Source organism: Salvelinus namaycush, chromosome 3 (assembly GCF_016432855.1).
Source record: "Salvelinus namaycush isolate Seneca chromosome 3, SaNama_1.0, whole genome shotgun sequence".
Lineage (NCBI taxonomy): Eukaryota > Metazoa > Chordata > Actinopteri > Salmoniformes > Salmonidae > Salvelinus > Salvelinus namaycush.
In genome coordinates, this window is record NC_052309.1 from 95,270,066 (window position 1) to 95,283,205 (window position 13,140).

General features: G+C 42.8%; 2 protein-coding genes and 1 pseudogene across 4 annotated transcripts in view; 1 reads left to right on the forward strand and 2 right to left on the reverse strand.

The window, feature by feature from the left end:
• LOC120043710 (zinc finger protein 2 homolog) overlaps positions 1 to 10,299 on the reverse strand; it is a 35,958-nt gene extending 25,659 nt beyond the window's left edge. For 2 of the 3 annotated variants that reach the window (XM_038988261.1, XM_038988260.1), the window contains exons 1-2: positions 9,053 to 10,299; positions 8,398 to 8,657 (exon numbers count right to left, since the gene is read on the reverse strand). In XM_038988261.1, the coding sequence (XP_038844189.1) occupies positions 8,398 to 8,657; positions 9,053 to 9,257 (465 nt within the window). In that variant the 5' untranslated portion in view covers positions 9,258 to 10,299. The remainder of the gene's footprint in view (positions 1 to 8,397; positions 8,658 to 9,052) is intronic. The other variant, XM_038988262.1, reaches the window with a different exon arrangement.
• LOC120043725 (gastrula zinc finger protein XlCGF57.1-like) overlaps positions 1 to 13,140 on the forward strand; it is a 714,153-nt gene that overhangs the window by 402,024 nt on the left and 298,989 nt on the right. The gene's annotated exons all lie outside the window — the stretch shown is intronic.
• Positions 1 to 13,140, reverse strand: part of LOC120043729 — a 79,606-nt pseudogene that overhangs the window by 62,277 nt on the left and 4,189 nt on the right.

Consider the following 13,140-nt stretch of genomic DNA (forward strand, 5'->3'; position numbering starts at 1 on the left):
CCATAAAGTGACCATTTGATTGAAAAAAACATCGTATTGACTAAGTTTGTAGCTCCAACAGATTCTCACTTCCACGTGCACATTGTCGTCCATTAGCAACCAACAATGAGCTCCTTTTTTGTAGCATTTCTGACATATTTTCAGCCGGATCTCCGAGTTATATTCAAACGGGTCAGCAACTCTGTTGCTCTGGAACAATACAGTTACTATTAGCTAAAATTAGCTTATTTGCCCAAAGTCCAGCAGCTAGCTTCTGTAGCTAGCTAGGTAACACCAGTCAGCTGAAAGCTAGCTAGCTAATGAACGGGCAAAGAAAGGTAGCTAGCTATATTTGTTTATGGGAGGTTTGATACACATATAACAAAGCCATTCGGCAGGTAAAGCCAGGCAACAACAGCTGACCTAGACACATAAGGAAGCTAATGATAGTGTTAGGATTTATGTTTATGCACTAAAGGCTGTTAGCATATTGGTTGAAGAGGAATATTGTTTTGTTACACACACACACAAACAATACAGAGGGGGGTGTGTGTGTAGGTGTAAGGACTGACCAACACAGGCCATAAAAGCTGTGGACAGTCTGGAGAGGGGAGGGGTGCATCTCTCCAGACCAACCAGGAGTTTAGAATACTGGACAATACCATATTAGGAACTGTTTCAGTGTAGAATCGACAGACACAAGACGGATCTAATCTACCCAGCAACCAGATGTGGACAAAAGGAACGCGCCAAGGGGCTTGGACAAATCCGAGGGGGGCAAAGTCTAAACCACGCCCAGCCTCTACTGTGATAGGCCAACAGACGCGTTGAAACTACGTCATCACGGTATAAGAACAGCTGTTTACGTACTTCCTGCCAGCTCCCTGTTAACCCTGCGTGGTGATACAGCGAACCCGTATATACGAAAAATGCATTTGCCATTCATTGTTTGCTGTAATTAAACATAATTAAAGAAAGTTAGCAGACCTGGGTTTTTATTTATCCTGACACCGGATGTGTTACACGCAGCGTTCACAATAGCTAATTCACTTCCAAATGCCAGTCCTACATTTTTTCCACAAAACATAGCTAGCTAGCTAACTACATCAGTTCAAAACCAACACCAAACGTTGGACATATTGCCACGCTGCTAGCTTATGCAATGCAATTGGCTTTTGCAACACTAGCTAGTTCTATAGTCCAAGCTATGGTAAGAGCTAGGCATTTGACAGGCTTCATTCTTTTTACAGCTCCGATCTGGATGGGGGACTAGTCCATGTGTAGGATATTTGTCAACAACTCTGCAGTGCACGCTGTTCCAGCTGTGTGGTGCTTGGGTTGGGGAACGGGGCTAATGCCCCCGAAACCACCGAGGTAAAGTTGGTTTTATATTCGGACTTCGACGGACATGCGACAGACATTCGACAAAAGCCATTTAAATTCACCATTTGTCACAGAAACATCAAACTATGTATGATGTATTCTATAAATGTCTAACATACGTTTACAACATTGGTTTCGAGGAAAAATTCAAGGTTTGATTTGATAGAAATACATAATATATAAAATGCCATTTAAAGCGGTATAAATGAATAACGTTTTCACTGATTATGACAGAATCATCAAACTAGGTATGATTTATTCTATAAATGTCTAGTATACTTTTACAACCTTTGTTTGGAGGAAACATTCCAGTTTTGATTTGATAGAGGGCATGTAGTCTGTCTATATTTATATATTACCATGGGTATTGAAAGATACTAGAGGGTGGATAACAAAAAATCCACTACTATAAGAAGTGGACAGTACATGTTTTGTTGTTGGGCTAAATGTTTACATTATGATTTGTCTCTGAACTGTATGTGAACCCCTCTGCAATCTACTGGCACTAATCATTAAAACCTAGGACTTCAACCAGGCATAAAAATGTGGTCCTCTGTTTTTTCTTCCAGTCTTCAATATGAAGCAAGACTGCTCAATGTGTGCTTTGCATCATCCAGAGAAAACTGAAGGTCATCTGACCAACTGGGTTTGTCTTGTGTAATATAACAGTAGGCTCATGTAGTTTCATCCTTCAAGACATTTAGAAGTATGAAACTTTGTCTTGAAACTTTATTGTAATGTTTGATATTACAACATTAAAGTGTGATACCTTTTTTCCCAAAATGTCTGCCTTTATGACTATACGATTTATATTGCCTGAATACTCAACGATGATTAACTTCTGTCAGGGTTGTGGTCAAATACATGTCATTTAAAGTCAATTTAGCAATTGAACAAAAATCCAATTCAATTTGAAAATGTTCCTGATTGCAAAAGCATGTAACATAATTTGGGTATTCCAGAACTGTAATTTACATGTAAATAAACATAACCCTGTTTTAAGTTTTTAATACTGCAGATAGAATGCTCTGTGTGCCAGAGATGGCACCATTCAGCTTGTCTGGGGATGACGAAGGACTTCAACAAAGCCAAAATAGAAAATGATTGGAAGGGGCCTCTTTGCTGTTAAATTAGAGACATATAAATACATAACTGTTGTGCCTTTTAAGTACTTTAAAATGTGGAACTGTTGCACTAAAAATGCAAACTGTCACGTTCTGACCATAGTTCTTGTGTGTTTACCTTGTTTTAGTGTTGGTCAGGACGTGAGCTGGGTGGGCATTCTATGTTTTGTGTTTCTATGTGGGGATTGTCGTTTGGCCTGATATGGTTCTCAATCAGAGGCAGGTGTTTGTCATTGTCTCTGATTGGGAACCATATTAAGGTAGCCTGTTTTGTGTTGGGATTTTGTGGGTGGTTGTCTTCTGTCTTTGTGTTCTCTGCACCAGATAGGACTGTTTCGGTTTTGCCACGTTTGTTATTTTGTAGTTTGTATTAGTGTTCTTCGTTGTCGTCTTCAATAAATAGAAGAATGTATTCTAACCACGCTGCGTCTTGGTCCGATCCCTGCTACACCTCCTCTTCAGACGAAGAGGAGGAAGGCAACCGTTACACAAACATTGATTTGGCATACAATTTAAGATTGTAAACATTGTCTGACTTCATATAGAACAAATTGCACTTGAAATTAACATTTCTTTAAAGTTATTGCAAATAAATGCATATTTTTCACTTTTTTCTCCGACAATCACTGAATTAGTTATTGAATTATTCATCTTTAATATATATATTTGAGATTTTATGTATTTCTATCAAATCAAAAGTGGAATTATTCCTCAAAACAAAGGTTGTGTTTGTGTATGCTTGACATTTGTAGAATAAATCATATCTAGTTTGATGCTTCTGTGACAAACGGTGAATTAGTTATTGATTTATACCGCTTTAAATGGCTTTTGGCGAACGTCTGTTGAATGCCCGAATATAAAACCACCTTTACCGCGGTCCCGAAACCCTGATTATATAAATCTATACGATGCACAACTGCAACACTTTAGGCTAGAGACAAGCTGTAAAAGGCACAAGGAAGATAAGCCTCTATTGTACATGGGGATTTCTTTGTTTAGTATCAATGGCTGAGTTATATGACCTTAAGGTACACAACCTTTAATTCAATGACAACCATTTTCCTTAGCTTTCAATGGGAAGTGAGACCGTCACAATTAATTGAGCTATTCACCTAGTGAAAGCTGGAGACAATTACCTTTGACTATCCATGGTCAATTCTAAACATACTTCAACAGTTAGTTCAAAACTGATTTTAGCTATTAGAGTGCAACAGCCAACAGACTGTATATTCTCATTTTAATCTGACGTCTAGAATTTGTAACAGAAATTCTGAATCCAGATGTCTTTGTTCCAATGTTTTTTCAAGTTCAAATGTAACAAACGATATATTAAAACTATTTTATTTTAGACATATATGATATTGGGATTACTCTGAATATCACACATGGACATTTCCTATGGCCGGATATGGAATTCTGAATCCAGATGTCTTTGTTCCAATGTTTTTTCAAGTTCAAATGTAACAAACGATATATCAAAACTATTTTATTTTAGACATATATGATATTGGGATTACTCTGAATTTCACACATGGACATTTCCTATGGCCGGATATGGAATCATTAAATTTCCTGAGGTGTGACACCCTATTTTCTCTCTTCATGTTGATCAATACTGACTGTATACATTGCATATCTGTGTTTTCTCAGCACCTTTGTCACGACTTCTGCCGAAGTCGTTGCCTCTCCTTGTTCGGGCGGTGTTCGGCGGTCGACGTCACCGGTCTTCTAGCCATCATCGATCCATTTTTCATTTTCCATTGCTTTTGTCTTGTCTTCCCACACACCTGTTTTCAATCCCATCCATTACCTCTTGTGTATTTAACCCTCTGTTTCCCCTCATGTCTTTGTCAGGGATTGTTTTATGTCAACTGTTGTTTTCGATGTATAGGTGTGCGACGGGTCCCCGTACCCATGTTGATTTTTACGTATGTACATTGTTCGTGTTTGGAGCATTGTTAAATGGACATTTATTAAAAGTCTCCATTACACTCAGTTTAACTCTCCTGCGCCTGACTTCCCTGCCACCTATACACACGGCTCTGACAGAATCCCTGACCATCCCTATGCAGTCAGCAGGACGAGACACTTCGTTCATGGAGCTAGAGGAACGCGTCATGGATCAAGCGGAGGAGATTGACAGTCTGAGCGCTGCCATGGATCGCATTGTCCAGAATATGGATCGCTTGGAGAGACAGGGAGTTTTTCCAGCGCCTCTACCACCACAACCGGTATTTTCGTCGAACGCTTTTCCTCCTCCTGAAGATAACAAGATCCATTTATCCCTACCCACCGGATACAATGGAGATACTGCCAGCTGCCAGGGCTTTCTCCTAAAACTGAACTTATATCTGGCCACGGTCTCTCCAGTACCATCTGACCGTGAGAAGAGTTACGCCCTCATCTCATGCCTCACCGGGAAAGCCCTGGAGTGGGCCAGCGCTGTGCGTAGAGAGGAAGGCGTTCATGGAACGTCTGGGGATCTCGGTTAGTCTTACCTCAGGTTTTCACCCCGAGAGTAATGGGCAGGTGGAGAGAGTTAACCAGGATGTGGGCAGGTTTTTGCGGTCCTATTGCCAGGACCGGCCAGGGGAGTGGGCGAAGTTCGTGCCCTGGGCAGAGATGGCCCAGAACTCGCTACGTCACTCTTCCACTAACCTCACTCCTTTTCAATGTGTATTAGGGTATCAGCCGGTTCTGGCTCCTTGGCATCAGAGCCAGACCGAGGCTCCTGCGGTGGACAATTGGTTTCGGCGCGCTGAGGAAACCTGGGAGGCAGCCCACGTCCACCTTCAGCGCGCCATAAGGCGCCAGAAAATTGGCGCAGACCGTCGCCGCAGTGAGGCCCCGGTGTTCGCACCTGGGGACAGGGTCTGGCTCTCGACCCGAAACCTGCCCCTCCGCCTGCTCTGCCGGAAGCTGGGTCCGCGGTTTGTGGAGCCGTTTAAAGTCCTGAGGAGAGTGAACGAGGTATGTTATAGGTTACAACTGCCCACTAATTACCGTATTAACCCCTCGTTCCATGTGTCTCTCCTCAGGCCGGTGGTGGCTGGCCCGCTCCAGGAGGCTGAAGTGCGTGAAGTTCCTCCGCCTCCTCTTGACATCGAGGGGGTCCAGGCGTACTCTGTTCGATCCATTTTGGATTCGAGACGTCGGGCGAGGGGCCTTCAGTACCTCGTGGACTGGGAGGGGTACGGGCCGGAGGAGAGATGCTGGGTTCCGGTGGAGGACGTTTTAGATCCTTCCATGTTAAAAGAATTCCACCGCCTCCATCCGGATCGCCCTGCACCTCGCCCTCCGGGTCGTCCCCGAGGCCGGTGTCGACGCGCTGCTGGAGCCGCGCGTCAGGGGGGGGGTACTGTCACGACTTCTGCCGAAGTCGTTGCCTCTCCTTGTTCGGGCGGTGTTCGGCGGTCGACGTCACCGGTCTTCTAGCCATCATCGATCCATTTTTCATTTTCCATTGCTTTTGTCTTGTCTTCCCACACACCTGTTTTCAATCCCATCCATTACCTCTTGTGTATTTAACCCTCTGTTTCCCCTCATGTCTTTGTCAGGGATTGTTTTATGTCAACTGTTGTTTTCGATGTATAGGTGTGCGACGGGTCCCCGTACCCATGTTGATTTTTACGTATGTACATTGTTCGTGTTTGGAGCATTGTTAAATGGACATTTATTAAAAGTCTCCATTACACTCAGTTTAACTCTCCTGCGCCTGACTTCCCTGCCACCTATACACACGGCTCTGACAACCTTCAAGACATGAAGCTTCTCTTGTTTGAGGTCCATATATTAATCTTGATATGCTGAAAAAATGGAGCATTTCTGAGTTTTCAGCAAAGGCTCAATAATTAGACAAATATGAAATTCATTATTTTATTCAAATAATTTCTGGATTCCCTCCTGATATCATGCATGGTATGGCCAGATATTGACTCATTATATATCATGAGATGGGCCTATGAGGACATCTTATTTTCTCAATATGATGACAAATACTGACAGTAGGCCTACATGGTATATTTTCTCAGCACATACAATGCATATGCTCTTGACTGAGGTCTACATCAGGATCTTGATATGCTAAATAAGGACCATTTCTGATGCTTATTTGCGCTGAGAACACGCTCAATAATTTGACTAATATTAACTCCATATAATTCTTCGACACTAGCTATAATTGTTGTATTACCTCTGCTTAAAGACCCGGGAAAACACAAGCTAAAAGCACCATAACTGGTAGCCTGGCAACAATAATCACCTATTTTCAACTGCCTTTTTAATTTGGGCGCCACAAATTAGTGTGTAAACGGTGTGTGTGGTCAAACTGACACCTCAAAGAAGTTAACCGGTGCCTTCAAAGCCTCTCAATGGCCAATATATAGCATCAGCAATCCAGGGTTTATATACATCACTGGTGTTGCCGATGCCTACTTTCTTTGTCACAACGTTCAGATAAAGAAAAGCTCGACCACAACTTTATAAATATCAAAACTCCATTTTAGTTGTGACAAATGAGCGTCTCATGTAGACAGCTATAAGGCTTCTCTCCAGTGTGTGTTCGCTGGTGTGTAGTCAGGTTGGAAGCTACAGCAAAGCTCTTCCCACACTGATCACAGCTATATGGTTTCTCTCCAGTGTGTGTTCGCTGGTGTGTAGTCAGGGTGGAACCTGCAGCAAAGCTCTTCCCACACTGACCACAGCTATAAGGCTTCTCTCCAGTGTGTATGCGCTGGTGTCTAGTTAGTTTTTCTGATCGAGCAAAGCTCTTCCCACACTGATCACAGCTATAAGGCTTCTCTCCAGTGTGTGTTCGCTGGTGTGTAGTCAGGGAGGAAGCTTGAGCAAAGGTCTTCCCACACTGATCACAGCTATAAGGCTTCTCTCCAGTGTGTATCTGCTGGTGTCTAGTTAGTTTATCTGATTGAGCAAAGCTCTTCCCACACTGATCACAGCTATAAGGCTTCTCTCCAGTGTGTATCCGCTGGTGTCTAGTTAGTTTTTCTGATTGAGCAAAGCTCTTCCCACACTGATCACAGCTATAAGGTTTCTCTCCAGTGTGTGTTCGCTGGTGTGTAGTCAGGTTGGAAGCTACAGCAAAGCTCTTCCCACACTGATCACAACTATAAGGCTTCTCTCCAATGTGTAGTCGCTGGTGTGTAGTCAGGGTGGAAGCTAAAGCAAAGCTCTTCCCACACTGATCACAACTATAAGGCTTCTCTCCAGTGTGTGTTCGCTGGTGTCTAGTCAGGTTGGAAGCTACAGCAAAGCTCTTCCCACACTGATCACAACTATAAGGCTTCTCTCCAGTGTGTGTTCGCTGGTGTGTAGTCAGGTAGGAAACTACAGCAAAGCTCTTTCCACACTGACCACAGCTATAAGGCTTCTCTCCTGTGTGTATTCGCTGGTGTCTAGTTAGTCTATCTGATACAGCAAAGCTCTTCCCACACTGACCACAGCTATAAGGTTTCTCTCCAGTGTGTATCCGCTGGTGTCTAGTTAGTTTTTCTGATTGAGCAAAGCTCTTCCCACACTGATCACAGCTATAAGGTTTCTCTCCAGTGTGTGTTCGCTGGTGTGTAGTCAGGTTGGAAGCTACAGCAAAGCTCTTCCCACACTGATCACAACTATAAGGCTTCTCTCCAATGTGTAGTCGCTGGTGTAAAGTCAGGGTGGAAGCTACAGCAAAGCTCTTCCCACACTGATCACAGCTATAAGGTTTCTCTCCAGTGTGTGTTCGCTGGTGTAAAGTCAAGGTGGAAGCTACAGCAAAGCTCTTCCCACACTGATCACAGCTATAAGGCTTCTCTCTAGTGTGTACACGCTGGTGTATGGTTAGGACTCTTGCACGAACAAAGCTTTTCCCACAATCAAGGCAGGGATAAGGCTTCTCCCCTGTATGAATTCTTACATTAGATTTGAAGGTGTTAGATGCAGCAAAACTCTTCGCACACTGATCACAGTGAATAATGAAGCCACTCTGGCTTGTGAAACTCTTCCCACAGTCAGAGCAGCAGTGGTGATGTTTCTTCCCTGTACGTCCCTGCTGGTGGTTCTTGAGATGTTCTGATCTGGAGACACTCTTCTCTGTCTCGTCAGCAACATGATGTTGTTGAAGCGCACCAGATGATAAGCCCCTCCCACTGAGAGAACAATGGTACGGTGATTCCCCTGTAAAACAATAACATTAAATAACTAGGTTTTGGAAATATAAGTCCATAAATAATATACTTTTTTTTTCTTCTGTTATTTAGCAGACGCTCTTATCCAGAGCGACTTACAGGAGCAATCAGGGTTAAGTACCTTGCTCAAGAGCACAGACAGATGTTTTACCTAATTGGCTCAGAGATTCAAACCAGCAACCTTGCGAATACTGGCATTAACCACTAGGCTACCTGCCTCCCTCTTTAATAAATACTCTATGGCCAGTGTATTAGGAACACGATCCTCCGTTCACGAAACTGAATCGACAATTTACTGTCCACTGAGTGTATATTGTTTATCAATCAATTAACAGAAGTTACAGAAGCAGATTGTATTCTCATCCACCACCCCATTGTTCTTACTTGATGAAATCAAATCTCCCTCCTCGTGTCCTTCTCTCACAGTTCCACTCTGCCCTGGTGTTTTCCTGCAGTCGACCAGCCGCACAGACAACATCTTCAGATCCAGCAGTAAGATGCTACCAGGAGAGTTGTGACCAGGGGACTCTGGCAGGTTGGAGGGGGACGGGCTAGCTCTGTCCTGGTGACCACAGGAAGTATTGTACATAGAATATCATTAGACCAATTTGTTTTTTTACTTTAGTCCAAATCTCTGATTGATGGCTGCATCCTTATAATACCTCCTTTCTCCTGAAGTGTGTCATCGTTCATTACTTTCCACAAATGTCTTGTATATTTCACTTTGGCAAATTTTTCAAAATGGAATTTGAATATTTTTTACAAAATGTAAAAACGTATAAAACTTGATGGTAGAACAAAGAGCAGAACCGAATCGAAAAGCTCCACCCCCCCTTTCAAGATACGGGCCGAATGTCGCCTCCCCTTCCAACGTGTGAAAGATGGTAACACCTGCGAAATCATGATTGGTTCAAATAACCAATGATGAAAAACCTAAACACCAGAACTACTGCTGCTCGTTATCCCACTTGGAGAATGTTGAGAAAAATGTCAGTCTCATAGTTTCAGTATTCTTATACAGTACATACATAGAAGTAACCATCAGATATAGGGGTATTGTAACATGTAGTAGAAACCTACAGTAAAAAGGTATTGGTGTAGCCTGGTGAAATTTCTGCCCCATGCAACATTGTTCAAGATCCACTTTTCTATGTGACTTGTTACTGTAACAGCAGCCACATCTAAAAATCAACGACATTCAGATAATGAGTGGAATAAACTGTAATTTCACACCCAAGTATTTCTACACCATCATTTCAAATTTCATATTTTTTTTAATAGTGTACGTAAACTTGACACTTTATAATTTTGCTTTCGTAATTCAGTTTTTAGCAGTTTGATTAAATTATAGTTAAATGTATTGTTAACAAATGACAGGAACATCGTTGTACTTACAGTTACGAAAATCTACAACATATTTATGAAAATTGTACCAAAGAGAACAAAAACGGCATTGGATTGGTGGAGTCATGGGCTAGTGGGAGAATCCACCATATGTTTCATAACAGCCATTTCCTTTCAAATCAGTTAAGGGATAGTGAACAAGTGCACAGTTAGGGAGGACAGAAAGATAACTAGGGATTCTCGTATCGTCTGAGATTCCCAAAGATTGGAAAGCTGCCGCGATCATCCCCCTCTTCAAAGGGGGTGACACTCTAGACGCAAACTGCTACAGACCTATATCTATCCTACCCTGTCTTTCTAAGGTCTTCGAAAGCCAAGTTAACAAACAGATTACCGACCCTTTCGAATCCCACCGTACCTTCTCCACTATGCAATCTGGTTTCAGAGCTGGTCATGGGTTGACCTCAGCCACGCTCAAGGTTCTAAACGACATCATAACCGCCATCGATAAGAGACATTACTGTGCAGCCGTATTCATCGACCTGGCCAAGGCTTTCGACTCTGTCAATCACCACATTCTTATTGGCAGACTCGACAGCCTTGGTTTCTCAAATGATTGCCTCCCCTGGTTTACCAACTACTTCTCTGATAGAGTTCAGTGTGTCAAATCGGAGGGCCTGTTGTCCGGACCTCTGGCAGTCTCTATGGGTGTGCCACAGGGTTAAATTCTCGGGCCGACTCTCTTCTCTGTATACATCAATGATGTTGCTCTTGCTGCTGGTGATTCTCTGATCCACCTCTACGCAGACGACACCATTCTGTATACTTCTGGCCCCTCTTTGGACACTGTGTTAACTAACCTCCAGACGAGCTTCAATGCCATACAACTCTCCTTCCGTGGCCTCCAACTGCTCTTAAACGCAAGTAAAACTAAATGCATGCTATTCAATCGATCACTGCCCGCACCTGCTCGCCCGTCCAGCATCACAGCTGAATATGAAAGAGGTTTGAATACAATGAAACAGATGAAAACTGATTGGTGGTCCAACCTAAAGTCTGATACACTGTCAGATCTCCTTATGGTCCAGCTGTCCTCTCCAGAGATCAGGGAGTATGATCCGATAAAAGCTGTGATGCTGTGGCACCAGGACTCTGTCAGGAGCAGGAGGCCAGACTTCATGGACCGTGCAAAGAGGGTGATTGTGGTAGAGAGTGAGGAGTCTGAGGTTTAAGTTGATTACAATTAGTAAGCATCTGATAGGTTTACAAAACCTTCAAATTTACTTTTGTTTGATCCTTAAGTACATTTCATAGCAAGTACTTCAGTAGAATATTGAGTTCAAGACTTCTTCAGTTGTATTCATTACTCTGGACGGCTCTGACTTAGAATACGTGGACATCTACAAATACCTGGGTGTCTTGTTAGACTGTAAACTCTCCTTCCAGACTCACATAAAACATCTCCAATCCAAAATTAAATCTAGAATCGGCTTCCTATATCACAACAAAGCATCCTTCACTCATGCTGCCAAACATACCCTCGTAAAACTGACCATCCTACCGATCCTCGACTTCGGTGATGTCATCTATAAAATAGCCTCCAACACTCTACTCAACAAACTGGTGCAGTCTATCACAGTGCCATCCATTTTGTCACCAAAGCCCCATACACTACCCACCATTGCGACCTGTACGCTCTCGTTGGTTGGCCCTCGCTTCATACTCGTCGCCAAACCCACTGGCTACAGGTTATCTACAAGTCTCTGCTAGGTAAAGCCCCGCCTTATCTCAGCTCACTGGTCACCATAGCAGCACCCACTCGTAGCACGCGCTCCAGCAGGTATATCTCACTGGTCACCCCCAAAGCCAATTCCTCCTTTGGCCGCCTCTCCTTCCAGTTCTCTGCTGCCAATGACTGGAACGAACTGCAAAAATCTCTGAATCTGGAGACTCATATCTCCCTCACTAGCTTTAAGCACCAGCTGTCAGAGCAGCTCACAGGTCACTGCACCTGTACATAGCCCATCTGTAAATAGCCCATCTATCTACATACCTCATCCCCATACTGTATTTATTTATTTATCTTGCTCCTTCGCACCCCAGTATCTCTACTTGCACATTCATCTTCTGCACATCTACCATTCCAGTGTTTAATTGCTATATTGTAATTACTTCGCCACCATGGCCTATTTATTGCCATAACTTACCTCATTTGCACTCACTGTTTATAGACTTTTTGTTTTATTTTGTTCTACTGTATTATTGACTGTATGTTTTGTTTATTCCATGTGTAAATGTGTTGTTGTATGTGTCGGATTGCTTTGCTTTATCTTGGCCAGGTCGCAGTTGCAAATGAGAACTTGTTCTCAACTAGCCTACCTGGTTAAATAAAGGTGAAATAAAAATAAATATGTAAAAAAAAAATCCTTAACATATTATGTAGGCAGAAGTGGAGCTTGCGTGAGGGCCTGTTCCTGCAGATACAAAGAAACATGATGTAGACCTACCATTATTTAACACTATAAAATATTATGTAACACCATAAAACATGCAACACTATAATGACATATTTAACACTATAAAACATATGATTAAATTAAATGCTGGAATTGGTCTGAGCTGTTGTTGCTTATTTTATAAAGCAAAGTACCCTACAGCTGCCTGTCACTAAACCTCATTGAGGGGAGCCCTGGGACTGGTGGCTGCACTGCTGGTTGGCTGCTGGTGGGGGAAGGACCAGGGTCTTCACAATGATTTATTTATTGAGTTTAATAGTTTAAATTAAGTTAACACACTGCTTTAATACTTACGAGACCATCGTGATTACTTGACCGAATGATTTTGTCTTGCAGTAATGTGGTCCCTGCCTGTATTTCCTTAAACCTTTGTTTTAGCAATGCATGCTACTGAGAAAATATATATTTCATAACATATTCTCTTGCCCCCATTAGCCCCCACCCCTAGTGCAGCACCACTGGAATGGCCGTGCATGGCAGAGTTGTTGACAAATATCCAACACATGGGCTAGTCCAGCATCCAGATCGGAGCTGTAAAAACAATCAAGCCGGTCAATTGGCAAAGTTCTTAGTTTGGCACTGTTGATCTGCACAGATTTGGATTAACATTTT